Source organism: Pezoporus wallicus, unplaced genomic scaffold (assembly GCF_028554395.1).
Source record: "Pezoporus wallicus isolate ANWC-B61680 ecotype Strahan unplaced genomic scaffold, APGP_CSIRO_Pwel_v1 contig_7339, whole genome shotgun sequence".
NCBI lineage: Eukaryota > Metazoa > Chordata > Aves > Psittaciformes > Psittacidae > Pezoporus > Pezoporus wallicus.
In genome coordinates this window covers 419,909-439,847 of record NW_026636333.1, presented here as the reverse complement: position 1 = coordinate 439,847, position 19,939 = coordinate 419,909, and the positions used below count along the sequence as shown (strand labels likewise).

Genomic DNA, 19,939 nt, shown 5'->3' with positions numbered 1-19,939 from the left:
GCAGCTTGTGTGGGAGGAAGGGTTAAGTCTGTTGCTGTAAAACAGGGTAGGTAATGACCAAGAAAACCCATAAACCAAGGAGCATTTGTTCAGGTTTCATGGGAAATAGGTGATGTCCAGCACTAGTAAGAGCAGAAGGAGAAAATGTCTTTGAATTCAAATTCCATGAATTTGAATTGTCCCACTGCATTGCGTTTGGATCAAGCCAGGTTGGACAGGGCTTTGAACAACCTGCTGTAGTGGAAGGTGTCACTGCCCATGGCAGTGTGTTGGAACTAGATGATATTTAAAGTCCTTCCAACCCAAACCGTTCTATGATCATCATGTATATATTATTTCAGAGGGTGATGAACTGGTAGTTCCTGAGACATCAGATAACAGCAGGAAGCAAATGGTCCGAAACATCAACAACAAGCGCCGCTATTCATTCAGAGTACCAGAGGAGGAGAGGATGCAGCAGAGGAGGTCGGTATTCAACATGTACCTGTGTTCTGTACATGCCTGTAGGCCCTGAAGAACGGTGACTGATGCCAATGTGGTACTTCATTTGTTGCTTCAAATGTTTCTGTCTCTTCACTACCGTGTTAATCCTCAATGTTTATTTTGTGTTAATACCAATTTGGATGTGGATATGCACTGGATACATAAATATTCATTAGCTCAAATTAATTATGTGAAACAGCTGTGATTTGGAATGCATGTCTCCACATACTGTGTATAGGCACGTAGGTGTACACATAATACTGTGTATATAAAGATCTGTAATAAACACTGTGCAAAAGGAGGTGACATTGCTAACTATGCATATGCATTAATTACTTTCAGACTCTGGTTCTGCTTTTCTTTCTGAAGGCAATTCTACTCTCAGCAGTATTCCAAGGCATCTGCTTTTTTGATTTATAGATTTAACTACATAAACATTCTGTAAATCTCAGAAAACTCACCTCTTCAGAGGACATAGAACTTCAGGCTGTGTTTCTAATAGAAGTCTTAAACAGGTCACAAATACTTTCCTAACTGGCAATAAAAATAGGTCTGCACTGCTCACAGTGTTCATGGAAGATGTTACTGACCATTTACTGTCACTCATTAAAGATGACCACCTGCTGTGCTAAGCTACACTCCAAGAACTGAGTATTTCAGTTTTCTAACTTTCAACGTCTTCCACCGGTGGTTGGCTCCCAGCTTTCCTTTCTGTTTGGCTCTAAGAAGAGTAACAGCTGTGTACAGTGGAGATGAAATTCCAGTTCTTGTCTTTGCCTTTTCTGAGCTGATCGTGGTTTGGTCTTTTAAAATGTTATGTATTCTGAGTTCTGAAATGCATCCTTGCCATTTTGAAGAGCTTTTAATTGTGACCACAGACTGAGAAAGGTACTGCAGTATTATTTTAATTCTATTTTCATATTTTGTACTTCATTTTCATCTCCACTTTGTAATACATCACAAACGAGTTCTGCTTTTACTCATCTTACGGAGCTTTGTATCAGCTCATAGCGGTTGTATATTCTTTGAATGTCAGTAACTACTGGGCATGGGCTGTTAGCCTGCAAACAGCATTCTTCTGGCCCTGTGCCCTCTCTTCAAGTTGACAGCTTGTCCATGCCAGTGCTGATAGCAAGGGTTTATCGCTGTTAACATGGCTAAAGAGTTAATTTCCATTTAAAAGTATCTGATAATCAAAGCTGTACATGTTTTGTAAGTGTCCATCCGCACCTCGAACCGAATATCTAAACGAAGTATTTTCTCTTCCAGGGAGATGCTACGCGATCCAGAAATGAGAAATAAATTAATTTCTAACCCAACTAATTTTAACCACATAGCACATATGGGTCCAGGAGACGGTATCCAGATCCTCAAAGACCTTCCAATGGTAAGTACAAAAGTACATGTGAGAGTGACTGCGACAGGGGCTGCAAATTAGTGACAGAAAGACAAGTACCACTTAAAATACATATTCAGAGTGTTGATGTGTTTCATATCAGGAGCAGTCACTAGGGAAATGAAGCTGAACATGCTCTGCTGTATGTGAGGGTGACACTTAAGCTTCGTGGAGTGCCTGATGACTCTTGGGTTTCAAGGCAGGCTGGCCTCGCAGTGTTGATAATTTTTATGATCCATATGAAGGGACAAAATTAAGAGGGTTTGGGCCTGTGTTCTCTGGGGGAATGGAAAGAGAAAATTCCATTCTCTGCGAACTGTAGTTCAGTTCTTTTCCTCTCTTCCCATCTTTAACTCTAACTTGGCTTCTCTCTTTACAGCATCTTTTCCTCAGACAGTGGAACTGTAGCAAATGCCCAAATTTCTTTCTATGCCCAAGATGCCTTTTTTTTCCTCCAAATTAACTAGCCTCAATGAAACAAGTTGAGAAATGGAAAAGAAAGCGTGATAGCACACAGACGTGTTCATTTCCACAAAACCTCATTTAGGAAATACTCATCTTGAAGTTGCTGAAATTTTTGTTGAGATAAAGACCAATTAACATTTTTCATAGGAGAGTATCATACTGCTTGCCTCAAGATACCTTGAGCATCTTGTTTGTGATTTCTGTATTGTCCATGATGACACAGATGGGATTCAGAAGATGCTAATTAGCACTGTGAGAAAGGTCATATGATACAATACCAAACAGGTGATCCGATCACCACAGTAAGATAAGGGCATTAGTACAGAAGTGCTGTCTAAAATGATAATCATTGTTAACCTGGAGTCTCTGCAGAAAGCAGCAAGTAGATGCTGAAAGTGGGATTTGCAGATACTTAAAATCCCAAGGGAAACTGCAGTAAGACTGGAAAATAAAGCATGCTGCACAGTTACACTAGTTTGGGGCCTCGAGGAGCATAACACATTTGGTGTTCAGATACTCATTTTACCTTGCTTTTGCAGCAGATATTATTTTTATATTATACTTTACCATAAAGTCTGCATGTTGTGCATGAGCCCTTCTGGCACCGTGTTTTCTTTAGATGAGAATATGCAAGGAAAGGATAAGATTTACTTTAAATCTTATAGTAGAGACGCTCTGAGAAAACTCCAAATAACAAATATGCTGGTGCAATTGAGCAAAAAGCAGCAGAGTGTGTGTGTGTGTGTATTTATAAATTAATAAATAAGGAAGGAGCTGCTTCTAGAAAACACAGGCCAAATCCAAGGGAAGTTGGCAGGCAGTGTTTAATCTTACCTGGATGTGAGAATGCTTCAGGGCAGGATGCAGATCAAAACCATTATTATTATTATTTTCCATTTCTGGTGGGTTCTTTAAAACATTTCTGGCTTTTCTAAAGCAGAGAAAATAATCTGCTGCTGCTAAAGGTAGGGCAAAAAAACATCCCATTTAACACCATCAGTAGTTTTAAGTTCATGGGAATCAAAAGCTGCAAGAACTCTTAATCGAGCCCCAGATCTGGCAAGTATAGAATGAGGAATGATTTTATCTATTGGAGGGGATTTTCTAGACTTACAAGGATTAATATTTCATCAGCTGTGTCATCTGTAAAAGGCTTTTACCTTTGAATTCTAATAATGGAAGCCTTGTACTAGTTCAAAGGTCATATTTGAAGTTAGGACTGGTACTTTGCTTCTTACCAATCAATATGATGTTTTGACAGGAATTCATGAGTCACTTTCCACACTTAAAAGTGATGAGAAGGTATTAGAAAAGGTGTACAGTGTAGAACTGATTTCTGCATTGGTTCCACTCCTGCAGCTTCTTTTTAAAGTTACTATCAAAAACTCTTTTTGCAAGTAGGTATCTGTCTTACTGCTGGGAGATACCGCTGTCTTTTGCAGATAAAGCAAAATTGATGTGTATTTTTCCAGCAGCTCCTTGCCATATCATATTGTATTTGTATTCCTAACTTAATGGGTACAGAATTGCGTCAATCACAGGTCTTGAAATTGGGAATGTGAAAGTGTAACTTGGGATTAGGAAATAAGTTGCTTTGGTCCAGGCAGCTTTTTCTTTTCCTGTAAGCTTCCTGTAAGGTACTTGGCTAAGTTTTCATTTAGTCTGTTCCAAACTACCTACTTTGTTTCTCAGGCACAAAAACAGGAGAGGAGGAGTTGTGTGTGTGTGGTGTTATGCATTGAGTCTAATGTTTTATTTGAAAGATAAATTTAGAATGAAAAGACAGGGTGTTTCCTGGAGAATCAGGTGAAGAACAGCCCTGTGTACAGTTTATCTGGATGGCAGTCTCATTACAAGGATGTAGAATTATTCCACTTGATTCATACCTTGTTCCAAAATGATGAATAGAGGTTTTTTGTGTGTGTGTGCTTCTTGGCATATATAATGATTTTGCACCTGGAATATGTTCTTTGTAAATAAATGAGTGTGTTTGAGAAGAATAAGGGTTTCCTGGGAACTATGAGAGAGACTGCAGCATTTTGCTTTGCCAGTGCCAGTTTCTGTTTATGGAAAATACATTTTTGCATCTAAAGAGGGCTGCCACTAGAGGGAACAAGTAGGGCAAAGCTAATAGTTTCCTCAAACTTTCTCTTCATCCTGTTGTTTTAGACGAGGCAGCTTCTTTTTTTTATGAGATACTGGAATGTAGAAAGTATATGAAAGAATGGAGTGGGCCTTTTCATGTGCAGTTTCTTCTGACTTGAGCAATTTCAAATTTGGCTGGATCTGCTGATACAAATCTGCTCATCCAACGTGAGCTTTCACTGAAGTCAGTATAGTGCTATGTAGGCAGAAGAGTCCTTAGTAATAAACAGGTTTTAGTAGAACATAGATATTTTAATCTCTGAGTTGGATGAGATTGTCACAAACTATAAACAGCCAGCTCAGTATTGCATTTATCTAGCATCCAGGGATGAAGTTCATAAAGCAAATGACAATTTATATATATCTATTTATTTATGAATATATGCATACTCACTTTATATATGCAATGTCAATCCAATCAGAACTCATCTCTGCAGTCATGCTAACCTGCCTCTGCTGCCTTTTTCAGAGGAAATGCCAAAAAATGAACAAAGCACAGAGCTAGAACTGGTAGTGATGGCTCTTGCATGGCTGGGCTGCGGTATGACAGCGGGCAGGAGGGGACGTACACTTGTGCTGCCTGATGATGCATGCAGAGCCAAGGGGAGCTTCTTTGCTCCCTGCCCGCTACTATTCTTAATGATGGCTTTTGAAAGATAAATTTTGAGGGTTTAAATTGTATTGTAAATGTACAGAATGAAAACTGGATAAAAGGAATGCTTTAAACTCCTTCAGGCTATTTGATATGTTGTATCAATTGCCTACATATGTGCAACATACGTATCTGCATGATTGCCCTTGCTGATGCAGCCACACTAGAGGGAAATGACTTTCTTTGTGTTGTTTCCAAGGTTCCATGGAACAGGAACAGTGAGATAATGTTTAAGGCAAATTGCAGTCTATTACCCAGTCCCACGTTATTCTCCCCATGAACAGACACCTTTGACCAGCATAGCCCTATGTTTGGGCAGAAAGGAGCATGCCAAAGGCTCAGTGTGAGATCAGATTTAAGAAAGAAAAGATTAGAGGCTATCGGGCAATTTTAAGTTTGCATCCTTCTTTTCTTCATGGCGAGCAGTTACTCAGGGGTCTGGCTTTGAACAAGCAAGTTCATGGGCTACAACACAACAGACACCAGAAGTTCTTGCTATTACCAGAGCCATAATCAGTACGTATTTGTATTTTATTGATGTGGATACTAGATCTGGGTCATTGTCTTGTTTTGTACAATTTGGAATCGTTCCTGTTAGTGTATCCCCAAACTTATTTATTTACATGTTTTTCTTCCCTAGCAGCCTGTCACCAATTAACTGGCCGTACAGTCTGGCCTCCCTTCTGCCCTCTTGTCCCTTGAAGCCACTTTATCGTGGACGCTCCTTTGTAGTGAAGATCTGAAATCTGGAACTGCACTTACTGCAGCACAGACCACCTCTCTGTGTACATCAGATGTACAGGATTGATTTTGCTTTCATATTCTGCATGCCTAAGTATTTTATATACAAAAGCTAGTCTTGACTGCCATTCTATTTGAACATGCTTCAGTTTGACCTCATTATACATGAGCCATTTTACTTCCATTCTAGGCAATATGTGAAGCTTTGCTTGTTTCAAATGAGAAACTTTTAGAGTAAATGAATACTTACCTTGTATTTGGTATTCTTTAAAGAAAGTGGGAACCTCATGCATGCATCTAATGGTGGAGTCCATGGAGAAAGTGCCACGGAGGATCATTTGTAAAATGTTGCCATGTTGTGGCTTTCTCACATTCATGAATGCTGGCTAAGTATTTCCATGGTCTGCAGCTGGCCCACCCTCTGCTTTTAGCTTGTGATTTTAGACACTCCCATTTTCCCTTATTGGCTTTTATGAACTTGGCTGGCTTTGCTGCCAGTTCTCTGTTGTGAGCAGATAACTCAGCAAAGGCTGCTTCCCTGGACCATTCCTGGAATGGTGGCTTCTTATACCGGTATTTAGATGCTGCTAAACTTACTAATAACTATTTAATGTATATTATATCTTATATGCCATAATGTGGTAATTGGTGTTTCGGTTAACATGCAAAGCCTCATAATAACTGTGTTTAAAAAAAAAACAACAAAAAAAGTTGGATTTTACCAGCTGAAATTATGAAAACAGTAATAATAATGTTTGATAATATGTATTGGGATGTGACTTAATGTTCTTCCAGACTTTAATACGTTCCACATACAAAAAGTAGTGCCTTAGGTTTAGCAGAGGAGTAAGTACTATTTTTACCATATATTATTTTTTTAAGTCCTAACATTTCTAATGTTACTCAGAGCTGTTTGTTTGAAGGTGATGAAATCAGTTGGACAAGGGGAAATTAAAAGTTATAAATGAGAAAAGGTGTTCTGCTTTGCTGGTGGCCATTGAGCAAAGCACCCCCTAGCAGGCCGACCTGCTGAGTGTGTACAGGTAGCACAGAGAGGGAGACCGAGCCTTGAAATGCTCTTCCATTGAATCTGGATTTAGATGACTTTAAATTACAAGAGCACTTATGTCAGCCCATCCTGCAGAGATGAAGTAGAAGTTGTTTCTGTTTAATTTGCAGGATTATTTCTCCCCTCTCTTTCTTTACGTCACACATTGGGAGCACATTGCTCAGTTGACCTCTCAAAACCACGTGAATTTCCCAGTGCTTCTGCACCTTATCTGCTAAGGGCCTATTCTTTTGCAGCACAGAGGCAGGAGTGCAAAGCCCCTTTGTCACTAAAGCACTGTGAGGATTAAGTGAGCCTGCAGAAGGACATAGGCCTTGTGTTGTCTATCTGCAGCCAAGTGAATTGTTCCAGTTGTCTGACACTAACCACTGCACATTCCCACACAACCTGTGTCCCTATCCTGTTGAAAGACTGTTCCCTCCCCTTAGAAATACTCTGTGTTTGTTGTACGGGTGATACTTATTTTTAATGCATGAATAACAGAAGGAAATCTCTTACACTCTTTAACTGTTGTGTATTCTCATCTTTTCTTCTCCCCACACCATCTCACCTGTGTTCACCTTCCTTTGTGTTATGTCTATTTTAGATTGTAAGCTCCTCAAGGCAGGGAACTAATGCTTCTCAACTGTCTGTAAAGCACCTTTTACAACTGTGGTGCTCTTTGAAATATCAAATAATAATAAATATTAGAATCGATTCCCAATGAGTTAAAAGTTTTATTTGTTTTTAATGTTTTAGCCACAGCAAGGGCAGCAGGCCCCTGTGACACCATGTAAGGAAGGTGCTCAGAGGACTGGGGGTGACAATGTAAGAACCTGTGTGCTGACGGGCGAGCAGGGCTGCTGTCTGGCTGTCCTTCAGTGTTTGACTGCTCTTGTGGACTGCTGTTGCTGATGTTAACCTGTACAACCATCCTTCATTGCTTTCTCTCTCTGTTGTCTTTGATAGCAGCGTTCCCCTTATCAATTCCCTCATCATCACTCCCGCCTGATCTCCTCTCCGAGCAACTTTGAGCACATCTACCACATGACTGTTAATTCAGCTGAAAAATTCCTCTCTTACGATTCCATAAACCCTGCATTTTCCCCGCCTCCACGCTCTGTCCTCGGTACTCCAGACTTTATGACTCGGAGGGTACGAACAGCTGAGTCAGGTGTTCACTTTACTAACACTGTGTGGTTTTCCTTTGCCTGGCTATTAACATGGGAGAAAAACCCTTGTAGGCGGTTGGTTATCCTCACCCCTTAACGTTCTTCTGACCCAGATGACTCATTTTCTGCTATTGGCTCTGGTCTTTCCACGGCTCTGACCCACCAGGAACCAGAGATACTTACGGCTTTAGAGAAAGGAAATGTATAATAACTGGGCTGAACCTTTTGCTATGAGAACAGCGTTTTCAATCACCAGAAAGGACGTGGGAATTTGGAATGGTCCTGTGTTCCACAGTGTGCATCCTCCAGCAGTCAGTAGCAGGATGCTGTGGATCAGATTGTATTAGGAAAAGGTTTTGGATCTGTCTGTGTTGGACATAACTTTCAAACTGCTTGTTTATGAAGAAATCATGTGGAATGCAAGAACTTTTACACAGCGCTGCACATTGGGACTGGGAGAGGCAGGCACAGGTTATGCCTCAGACAGTTCCTAGGTTAAAGTAAGTGAAACTAGAACATGTACAAGAAAGATCAGAAGTGAAATATGATGGCAACTTGCTGATGTAAATCCTTTCAATTGTGGTAGCTTTAAGCAGAGGCTGAGGTAGGATGCTGTTCTTTGAGTATCCTTCTAGTTGGAATGTAAACTGGGGGGACAGAAGTGGTCCTGTGTTTTTCTCTTGTAATTGTGCATCATGGTCTGACTCCATGGGGGTTGCTAGGTCCTGCAGAGGTACAAGCCATGCTAAAACAGGCACATAAGTACATGCTGTGCATTGTGTACCGTGCCGTGGCCTGCACTGCTGCTTGGGGCACATAAATCAGGACTAATCTGTGAGGTAGATGGACATGATGGTGGCTGGTTGCTCAGGGTTTGTACAGATCTGAGCCATGTCTGTTGCTGTAATGGAAACACAGCTGTTGGTTTCTGTGGCCTTTGGACACCCTTCAGACATGCATGACAAATCTTCACTGCCAGGCTGCTTTGAGTGCCTTTTAGTTGCTGTTCTAGATCCCTATCACCAGCGAGGGTTTTGGATACGTATCTGCCTACAACACTGCAGAGAATATAAAAATGCAGGAGGAAAATCAACCTCTTCCATGTGGCTACAAATCTGCACAGCTTTGACTGGTCACATGCATGGCCATGTCTCACCGTCACAAAGTCCCCGTCATCACAACCATTAATATTCAAAAGGGAAGTGGCAGCATTTTGTGATGAGGGGTCTGCATCCATCCTGGCTGTTCTGGTAGGAGAAGAGGTGCAAATGCACAAGAGGCATGAGAAATTGCTGAAATGCAACAAACATTAATTTTAAGCTGAAAGTTTCTCTCTTAGTGAGTCATTATAAAGGCTCCCTCAAGCGGTAGTTCAGTTCTGGTTTTAACAGGGCTTTCCTTAATCCAACTGCACTCTACATTTTCTGTGCTTGATAGGCAGTGATCTGTCAGTGGACTGTGACCCATCCCTCTGCCTTCCCTTGCTCATGCGAGTAGTCTCCCTGGGATCAGTCAGGAGTGACCCCTGGTGTATCAGACAGTAGATCTTAATGTTTGCCTCAGGAGCATCCTTCATCCTAATGTTGCAGCCTACTAGCACCAAATAGAGGAAAAACAGTGAAGTGTGTAGACATCTTGTGCCTGTTAGTTCCTTAGAGCAACAGAGGTTTAGTCTTGTATGAAGGAAAGATCTTGTCTCCTTTGTGGCTGTAGGGTAGGAATGCTGTAAGCTGTATGGAAAGCAAGGCTGAGAGTTTTGGGTTTGTGTCTGTCCATCCTCCCTTTTGTGTTTGTAGATGTTGGTGTAAGAAGGGTAGCGCTCCCTCTTGAGGGGACCATGGTCCCACGTTCAGGTGCAGTATTGGAATCACAACAGTATTGAATTCATAGGTGAGTTGGAAGAGTGGGCTTTTAGATCGGTGTATTGTATCATGGAAGAATTAAAAGCTCAGGTTTATCATAGAATCATAGAATAGTTAGGGTTGGAAAGGACCTTAAGATCATCTAGTTCCAACCCCCTGCCATATCAATGAATAGAACACTACTTCAAAACAAAAACCCCCAAACAAGCAGCAGCATTGCGATGGACAGAGAAACAGAGACCAGCGATTTCCTGTAGGTGGTGTAACTGTTCAGTTAGACCCTGTACGTGCGTTCTGGCCTCACTGCCTGAGGAGGCAGCATGGGAGCAGTGAGTGGGGGTGCTGGAGCTGCAGAGCTGTGAGCAGTGATTGCACGTACACAACCCACAGCAGCTCCATTCTCGGACTGGGAATGGGATGCACTGAACTTGAGCTGGGTCTTCCACCCTATGTCACAGTGACTAACTTTGCTCAGCAAGCAGCTTCTCTGCGGCTGGTTGTCTTTTTTCCCCTCTTCATTTACCTTTCTCCATTTGGTTCAGCAGTGGGGTTGAATTTCCCTGCTAGGATTTGAATTGTTGCTCTACATGAGGGGTTTTTGTCTCTCTCTCTAAGTAAAGCAAGCTCAGGTCTCCTTTTTTCCTCCCCTTTCTTTTTAACTTGCTGCGTTTTGCTGCTTTATAACTACTGCTAATAACCACCCTTTATTTTGATTTGAATCCCCTTCCTGCATCATGTGCGTACCACTTCTAGGGGGTTTGGACCAAAATGCCAGGCTCGCTGGCATGTGCTTATTTCATTTCTAGACCAAAGAACAATGAAAGATTTGCTTCATGGAGAAACTTCCTATGAGGAATTACATGGACTTTGCAAACTGAGGACATGAAAAATAGTCATCATTAGAATACACTGTCAAGGGGGAGAAAGTAAGCAAGAGACAGGAATATAATGCCACAAATGACTTAAGAGACATTAAACCTTTATAAATCCTCATTGAGAATAGGGCAGCGATGGATGAGGGGAGAATCAAACAGCACTGTTCACTGGTAGGTCTCTGATTCTCTTTTGTTGGTGTTTGAGAGAGAGATCTGGGAGCAGGAGAGATTTTGATTCTTTCTTGTTTGTTGCATGCTAAAAATCAGCCCTTCTAGCCCAATGGGAGAATGAGAAGCAAAGGGTTGACTGTGAGTGCAAAGGGGTCTGTTATAGCAGTGACTCTAAGGATCAGTGTAGGACTGGGTTTGACAGCAGGTTGGTACCAGTTAGCTGATGAAGTCTGAACTGTACAAAGCCTGTTCATTCTCTGATTATCCATTTTAAAATAGAGAAATGGGTAGTAGCTATGGGATTCTGAGAATACCCTGTGAAGGGGTGGGATCTTTCTTGTGATCTGAAATTCCCATAACATCCTAGCTTAAAAAGCCACTGTAATTCCAATGGTTGTTTTATGTGTGGTTATTTTATCTCAGAGTGAGCATGGGGAACTAATTACGTAGAAGTAGGAAGAAATTAACAGTTGGGAAGGAGTATAAAGTGGAAATAAAGTAATGCTCAGAGCTGCCTGCAGTTCTTTTCACATTCTGCATCTGTAAAGGTTCCCTAAACCTAATTCTAGTTACTGCTGATGACTTAATAGCACAAATGCATGTTAGGGGCAGGATGAAGTCTCATATTTAGCCAGAGATTAAATGATAAGCATGGGCATTAGAAAGTCCCTCTGGGCTAAGGAGCCAGCTCATATACAGAAAGGTGGGCTGAATAAGCTGAGAAGCCTTTTCTCCTAAGGTCAGCTGTAACTTAACAGAAGCAGAAACAAAATCTCCCAGAACTTTTTAGAGACAACTTTTGTTCAAGGAACTATCACATGCAAGTAGAGAAATTTTGTTTAATCTCCTCCCTCAGTAAAAGACCATTTCAGTAACATACCTGTTCAGAAAATCACACTGGAGCACTTGGGATGTAAAACAGGAGCAATAGTCAAAAATATGCAGAAAACCAGCAGCATGTGCTCTGGTCACCCTGGATGAGCAGGCTGGAAACAGGAGGCTGACTGTCACTTTGGCTCAACTGGTATAGGTCTGGAGTAATACTGTTAATACCTTTTGAATTACAGAACTAATTGAAATACAGATTGATCCACATGTGTTTATAACTCATAGGCATTAGGGATTAACATGGTTATTGAGTAAAGTTGCATGGCACAAATGATGGCATCAAAGATAGACAGTTTAATAAGATCCTTGGAAGCTTGTCTTCAGAGAGAATGCATTATGTGAGATAACTTTAATGCATCTCCAGCAGATTAATGAGGCTGGCAACACCATCCTTTCAAGGGAATTATTGCACATACTCTTCCAGTTGTCTGCATATGTCCATGTAATTCAGCACTTCACTGTCGCGTTGCGTGTGCTTCAGTCTCTGCACTAAACTGCAGAACGTTCTTTTGCCACTTTTGCTGACTTGCTGCCCAGATAATTCAGCTCTGGTAAGGTTGGGGCTGTCATGGATTTTGGGGCCTTACTTCATAACATCCAAGGTTGCAGCAGCAGTCAGTAAGTAAACATGTCTCTGTGTGTGTCTGCATTGCAGAATCTTCGGCCTCAGGAAAGCCGGACCGTGTTCAGTGGCTCTGTCAGCATCCCATCGATCACCAAATCCCGCACGGAACCAGGACGATCGATGAGTGCGAGCAGCGGGTTAGCAGCACGTAAGCAAATGGAGCTGTGTCACTTTGGGTTCTGTGCACAAGGTTTTTAGGGAATGGGCTCCCTGCCTTTGCTTCTATCTATACTGGCACCAGCCAGGATTTTTAGAAATGTTCCTGTTGAGGGCAAAGCACAGTGTTTTGGTCTTGCTTTCAAAGGAGCACAGGAATAAGCAGCCAATGCTTATGAGAATTTGTCAAATTTTTAAAACATTAGAATTAAAATGACATTCTTATCCTGAGGTAATGCTGCTGCTTGAGTGTTTTTAAGTCAGGGCAAGTTGTTCAGAAGCTCCATGGTTAACTTGGGTGCTGAACCATATGGAACTCTCGAGGCCTGTCTTGCTGCTAGTGCAAAGAGAAAGCAATAGAAAACTGGCAGCTGCTATGGAAGAGTTGCATTGCATTGGAAATGCCTTTCCTAGCACTGCCATGCTGCCTTTGTGAGCCAGAGTCAGCACAGTGACCTGTGCAGAGACCAGGAAAGTGACGATGTAATGGACATGTGAAAATAGAGGCAAGACTCGTGTCTGACTTTTCTAGGGGTTGTCCCCTCCCTGTGCCACAAGCAGTGTCTGCTGCACGTTGCCAACTGCTTGCAGAGGACGTGTGTGTCTGCTGTAGTCTGTACCTGCTGGTACAACCCACTGACTCCTAGGAAAAGAGGCCACTGGAACTAGGCTGCCACCATAGCAATGTCTACAACTGCTGTCTTTGTCAGGAACGTAGTGACTCTGCTAATGCTGACATGCCAAGGGAAGGACCAGAGAGTCCCTAGGGAAAATTGCAGCAAGCAGCAGACAATGTAAAAACCCACATAGCCTTCAGGCCACAAGCTGAGAATCTTGGGCCATGCTGGAGGGAAGCAGAACTAACCAAACAGCTAACAAGTATCTGGTACGTTAAGCGGGAGTCCATAACCCAGTTTAATTCCTGTGCATGTTCTAGGATCGTCTGCACAAAACGGCAGTGCTCTGCGGAGGGAATTCTCGGGAGGTAGCTATGGAGCAAAGCGTCAGCCTATGGCATCACCCTCAGATGGCTCCTTATCCTCTGGCGGTCTGGACCAAGGCAGCGATGCACCAACAAGGGACTATGAGCGAGAGGTGAGTGACAAGAGAAAATTCATGTGTGTTGATAAAGGTGAAGTTAAATTCTGTCATGGCTTTGGCTGTAAGGTTGGGACTCATTGACAGTGAAGACTGGGATTTCTTGTATTTCAAGCTATCCTGACAAAAGACTTTGGCCAGACTGTGTCAGCTCTGGTCCTGGTGCGTAACATGCAGAAAATGTTCCTTGCGCTCCTCACCTGGAGATATGTGGGTAGTGAGGCTCCCAAAAATCCTGGCCCCGTAGAGTAACAACTTGAAGTGATGATACTCCTTCTGCCCTTTACTGTCTCAGCAGCCATATCACAGGAGATGCTCTGTACTCAGAGTGCCTGAAGTTAACAAAGTAACTTCAGAATTAATTATAGTAGTTTATTTTTGAGGAGAAACTGGATTTAATAGCTTGTATTCTGTGCAGAACAAGACTATTATTATGATAGGACTGCAGTCCTGCCTAGTGCTAAGCTCAGTCCTTCAACCAAGGATATCTTGGGAAGGCTCAGTCTCAAGTTGGGCAGCAAAACTTCCCCGGCCCATTTTCTTACCAAGGAGTGAGAAAATAGCAGGTCCCACAGGCTTTTCATGCTACCAAGCATATCCTTCCAGTTGAAGCTAGAAGGCAACTGTCAATTGAAACTCAAGCTCAGACATAGTTGCATTCTAGTGTACTCTGGAAGATTTAACTGGAGTAACCTGATAGGATGCTTTGAGTTAATATCCTGGGAGTGATGCTGAAGAGGTAGCTGTGATTAAGCCACAAAGATTTTTCAGTGCAGTAGCATCTCAGATCATAATCTGTGAAAAAGCAGGAGCTACTGGAGCTTCACAAGCAACCTGAAGCTTGCACGCTCTTTTACCAAGAGGCCCTCGGCAACATACAGATGCAGGAATCCCACAGGTCCCGTGTCCCTCTGTTGTGCCTGCTGAAAGCAGTGATCTGACCACTTGCTCTTAAGTCTCCCCAGACCAGGAAATTCTGAGCAAAAAAAAAAAAATCCCTCAGTATTTTTGGACGCAAGCAAAGTACACGTTCAATGCAGTCACGTGTTGCTCAGACACCCTGAGTCACACTCAGACTTGCTGTCCTGATATTTACTGGTGTTCTTCTGTCTTTGGGCTGCAGGACTCTGACTCTCCGAGACACTCTACTGCATCGAACAGCTCCAACCTCAGCAGCCCTCCCAGCCCTGTTTCTCCTCACAAGACCAAGAGCCTCTCCCTGGAGAGCTCTGACCACGTGAGTTGGGACTCATGAACTGCTTTAGCATTCAGATTTGACATCACAGCAGCTTGCTGTCCCCATGGCTGTCCCCTTCACTTGTTCCAGTTCTCGCCTTCATCATCCTAACCCTCCCCATTCCCTGTCTGAAAGTGATCTGGGAGTGGGGTACAGAGGAAGGTAGAAGCTGGTTGTCTTCAGCACCGTTCGGCACTGCCTCACCCTCCCTTCCCCAGATTTGACAGCAGCAAACGAGCAAAGCTAGGGTGTTGGTAAATATCAGATGCTGTAGATTTGTATTCGTATTGGTTTCCTTTTTGTGGTTACAGCTGCTTCATTTTTAAAGATATATTTATCCCACCCCCCTTTCCATCTCCCCAAAAGTAGCTTAAGTAGACCAGACCAGTATCAACAAGAGAAACTGCAGAGGGATTTTGTTTTCATACAATAGCTCATCGTACTGTACAAAAGTAGCACAGAGACCCCTTCCCCTGCATGGGGAATGATCAGTATGTCAGAGGCACATAAAAGCTTTCAGCCACCACGTTTGAATGTCAATCTGATTGTCGCCAGCAAATCCTTATTGATTAAAATGATGCATATTTTACTACAGTACAGAGTTTAAATAAATAGGCAGATGTTAGATTAAAATACGTATGTATATATTCAAAGAAAAAAAAAAGCATTGTGTATGCAGCAGAAGATGGATGCTTATTTAAGAGAGCCTTTAATTTAAGATTTGTGTTGTCCCTGTTTTCATGCTTGGTAATATACAGACTTGGAGGCCTGGCCTAAAACCTTTTGCAGGACAGACACCCCTTTTGCGTAGCACTCGCTGCACTGCAGGAGAGGTCCCTGCGGTGCTTTCACCGTATTTCTTTCCTTCTGGCAGTAGCATAACTGATGCTGTAATTCCTACTTTCATGTTAATCCCCGTTCTTTGCAAAAATGACAGTTGGGAAGCAACCCCCTGTCCCAACCACCAGGGTCAGCCAGTGGCTGCCCTAGTTTCTAGTGTGCTAGCTGTGCAGCTTGAGGAACCTTACAGCATGCTACAGTAGAGGTCCTTAAGGCAGAAAGGGAGTTCAGTGCAGCAGGATTCAACAGGAAAACTGTTTCCCTGGGTCAGACTTTGGCCAGGTTTAACTCAGAAGGGAGCAGTCTTCCACATCTCCTTGAACATCCCTAACCATAAAACTGTTACTGGCATTACCAAATACTAGTTTCTAACACACATCAGCCAAATGAGTGCCCTTAGCCCAAAGCTAGCCCTGGCTAGCTATGCTGTCACTGTAGCAACCAGGAACCTTGAAGACTGACCTCAGACTGTTCACACTGTGGTAGTCAAAGATGTCTAGTCACCCACAACTGCCATGCTGGCAAGGTTGGTTTTCTTCTCCCTCCCTCCCCGTGCTGTGGGTTTGTGCAATTGGCAGTTGTTTCTATGTGCTCACCTGCTGTTTGGTTCCAATAGCAGGTCAGGCTCGAGGGCGGAAAGTATTGCAGTGGAAGACAGAGCCCACTGAAGTTGGTCATGCAGTCAACAGCATAAAGTGAGAGACTGATGTACAAATGGATGCTAACAGGAGGATGTACCTACTTAGCAAGGTAGATGTGTTTTTCATTTGGGAGCGTGTTCAGATAAGCCTCTCCATAGTACTGTTGCTGGCTTTATACTATGACCATACTCAAAACACGTAAGGGCTTTTTGTAATTAGAATACTGTTTTTGTGGGTTTTGGAAACTTGTTACGGCTCTTGTTAAACCATTCCATTTTCTGGCAGTCAGCAGTATGTAGTGTTTCTCCCACATAGAGATTGTTTGGAGTTCTCCAGTTTCTGTCTTCTCTTACAGAAGTTCTAGGTAATTTCAGACCATGTACAGACATTTCCAGGTATGATCTAAATGTGAAACGGGGAATGAGGCACAGAATCCTCTAATCCATTTAATCATGTTGGGTCTCCTAGGTAAGATTTCTCTTTCACTCCAAATCAAGAGCCTTGTCCAGGTTTTAAGCTCATTAAATGTTATTTGGGGACAGGAATTCAAGAAATTTGTTTAAAACCCATTATGTCAAAAGCCCGTCTCTCTCCTGTTTGGGTTTTTCAGAGTGGCGAAGCTGGTTGTGTTGCTTGTTTCCACTTCAAGGCTTCTATTTTTGCAAGCCTGACATTTAATATTAAAAGCTTTACCAAACAGCTGAAGCTCTTGAAATTAATTCCTCCAGAGAAGCGTTCAGTCTTTCTTAGGGACAGAGATGCAAGGTGGTATTGGCATTATTAAAATTCCACATCAGCTTCTCTTTAAAGGCTGCGTATTGCTTCAAGTATAGCCACTGCTTTTTCCCCACAGTTCCCTCCTTTTGGTGAAGCATGTCCACACACTTCTCAAAGCCTTTGCAGACTAGTTTTGTATTTGCTGTATGTTGTATTTAAACATTAATCTTATTTTGATGTTGAGAGAAGGCATTGAAACAGCAGTCATTGAAGACAGAGCAGCCTGCTTGCCTGTCCCGAGGGAGGGGCACAGGATCTTTTCTATTAACAAACAAACAGTTGAGCTAATGCTCTACCTGAAAATGGAACCTGAAAAGCCACAACACAGCAAATAATTGAGTAAACCCCTGTGTTTACTCTTGTTATGGTGCCTGCAATTTACTGATATCAAAACCTGGCATTTTCAGGCAGAGCATAGGTCAGCTGTGTTACAAAACTAAGCTCCAGAGCCCTACCCTTTGTACACCACAGTTTCTAAGCCTTGGCAGTCTCCTTTAGGATTACTATATTTAATCATCTGTTTGGTACCGTGCAGTTTTATACACATTTCTTCAAAAGAGAAACAGCAACTGTTCTCTCAGTTGAAAAGCAAATGACCACATCACTTATTTGAAAAGGGAAGAATTGTCCTGGGACTTAAATAGTTTGGTAGATTTGGGGACCATTTGATGATACACTCAATTTTAAACTACACTCATCTCTTTTTGTTGCTATGAACACTGAAACCATATGCATACTGTAGCTGAGCTTTCTAAACACTCATTGGGCTAGGAAAAGTAACTTGGTCATTTGAACTGTAAGACTCTTGACTGGTATCTCGAAGACAGTTGTCTCTTAGGGTTTGATGTTTGCTACGTTGCACTGTAGCATCGCTTCAATTTCACAGTTAGAGGCCTGCATTTTGTTCAGGGAGCTTTCAAATCTCCCATTGAGTTTCTGACTGTAGCATATGTTCTCTGTACACAGTATGTATCTATCTAGCCGATTTTTTCCTTTTGGCTGAGACTGAAGGCATTTGCATTTTTGACACAGTTTAAACATTTGGGTTGTTGGGTTTCTGCATTATTTTCTTTCTCTTGTGATGGCAACAAAGGATCTGAACAGATTCAGGCAGCTACTAAGGATTCCAGGTTATAGAATGAAAAAGGGTTGGTAAAAGTTTTCCCCTACATGTGCACGCACACAGGTATGTGGCTTCCTTCCACATTTCATAAACCCAGAAGCAGGGCTAGAGCACTCTCTTCTCTCTTGCCTTTGACCTGTAGAAGACAGCTGGTGGTTTCAAACAGACATTCCTGAGGCTGTGGTGAAATAGTTGCTTCTTTTTCCTCTCAGTTGCTGTGGCTTGGTATGAACGTGCATTCTGCCCATTTGAACGGGTTTCCAAACTTGAGTCAGGAATGTTACCTCTTTGATGTGATTCTGATGAAATTACAAGCCAGGTGTGCTATTCTCAGGTATACAGCAGAGGGAAGTTAACAGTCTTGTCATACCAAAAGAGTCTAAAAAGCATAGTTTATTTATAGAACTGTAGTTTAACTGCACGTAACTGGTTCACAGCCTTTCAGAACACAACAGCTGGAGTATTAACACAGCAAGAGATTCTGGCACCATATTGTTTTGCATGGCCAGACCCTGGATGACGGGACAGACATGCTCTTAGGTGGAAGAAGGTTTGCTTTTCATTTTATGCACGCTGTTCAAATGAATACATTAAGGATAAAATTTATTGCAGTGCAAGTTCCCCCACTCCTGAGCCTTAGGCTGAGAATCAAAGTGGCACGTAGTCCTTCTGCTTGGGGGTTTTGTGTTAATAGGAGTCATTTCCAGGGAGGAAATGGGACAACTTTCTGCACTAACCCACTGTATTTGATAAATGCTCCCAGAAACAGCCCTGCTGCAGGCTCCCCGGTCTAAATTCCAGCTCTTTGTCTTTCGTTTCAGCCGCAGCTCAGTACAACCTCTTTTCATTCTCCATTTAAGAAAGTCTCATCCACAGGGAAGAAATCCACAACCAAATCAGTGTTGGTATTTCTGAGCAATTATACCTGCCTTTTTATGTATGACAGTTTCATATCATTTATTTTTAAAATATGGGTTTTTTTAGGTTTTTCATTGTAATATTATTGTACAGTTTTGCATGGCATAGATGTAATCACTTTTTTTGTTTTAGAGTATAAAAGCTGACAAGTGTGCGTGTGGGGGAAAGATTCTGCTTTTTGCCTCTTCTCACTCTTTTGTTTAATGCCCTCAATGTTGTAGGGGACATTGTAAGAGATTCTCTGCTACAGAACAATGATGTAGATTCTTTTGCACAGAAATATTTAAGGTGGGAAAGTCAACAATGTAAAAATGACTTACCGCCAATATTTTATGTTGGTAACACACTTAATATTAACCTACTTTGATGTACTGCAATAAAACAGGGAACTGTTAGAAATGCACGTGCTGTCTTTTTTTCCTACCTCTCCATGGTTGGAGGAGGAAATGGAAAGGGGAACAACAGTGTTCTTGAAGATAAAACCCAGCATGTTTGAACACATCTGTACCAAGTACCCAGAGGGAAGAAAAGGAATATCTGAGAACAAACTGAAGTCATTATGTTCTGCTTTAGTATATTGAACTTCATCAAGTACACTTTTCCTGACCTTTTTCTTAGGTCATCTG

The 19,939-nt window shown here is 42.2% G+C and overlaps 1 protein-coding gene across 9 annotated transcripts in view; it reads left to right on the top strand.

Moving 5' to 3' along the window:
* The window catches only part of CDC42BPA (CDC42 binding protein kinase alpha), a 179,900-nt gene extending 160,188 nt beyond the window's left edge, over positions 1-19,712 (top strand). For 3 of the 9 annotated variants that reach the window (XM_057400043.1, XM_057400039.1, XM_057400038.1), the window contains 7 exons: positions 342-465; positions 1,753-1,870; positions 7,690-7,758; positions 7,900-8,085; positions 12,554-12,671; positions 13,617-13,774; positions 14,901-19,712. In XM_057400043.1, the coding sequence (XP_057256026.1) occupies positions 342-465; positions 1,753-1,870; positions 7,690-7,758; positions 7,900-8,085; positions 12,554-12,671; positions 13,617-13,774; positions 14,901-15,032 (905 nt within the window). In that variant the 3' untranslated portion in view covers positions 15,033-19,712. Of the gene's footprint in view, positions 1-341; positions 466-1,752; positions 1,871-5,781; positions 7,024-7,689; positions 7,759-7,899; positions 8,086-12,553; positions 12,672-13,616; positions 13,775-14,900 lie in introns of those variants that run through there. The other 6 variants (XM_057400046.1, XM_057400045.1, XM_057400042.1 and 3 more) reach the window with 4 other exon arrangements.
* The last annotated feature ends 227 nt before the right edge of the window (positions 19,713-19,939 follow it).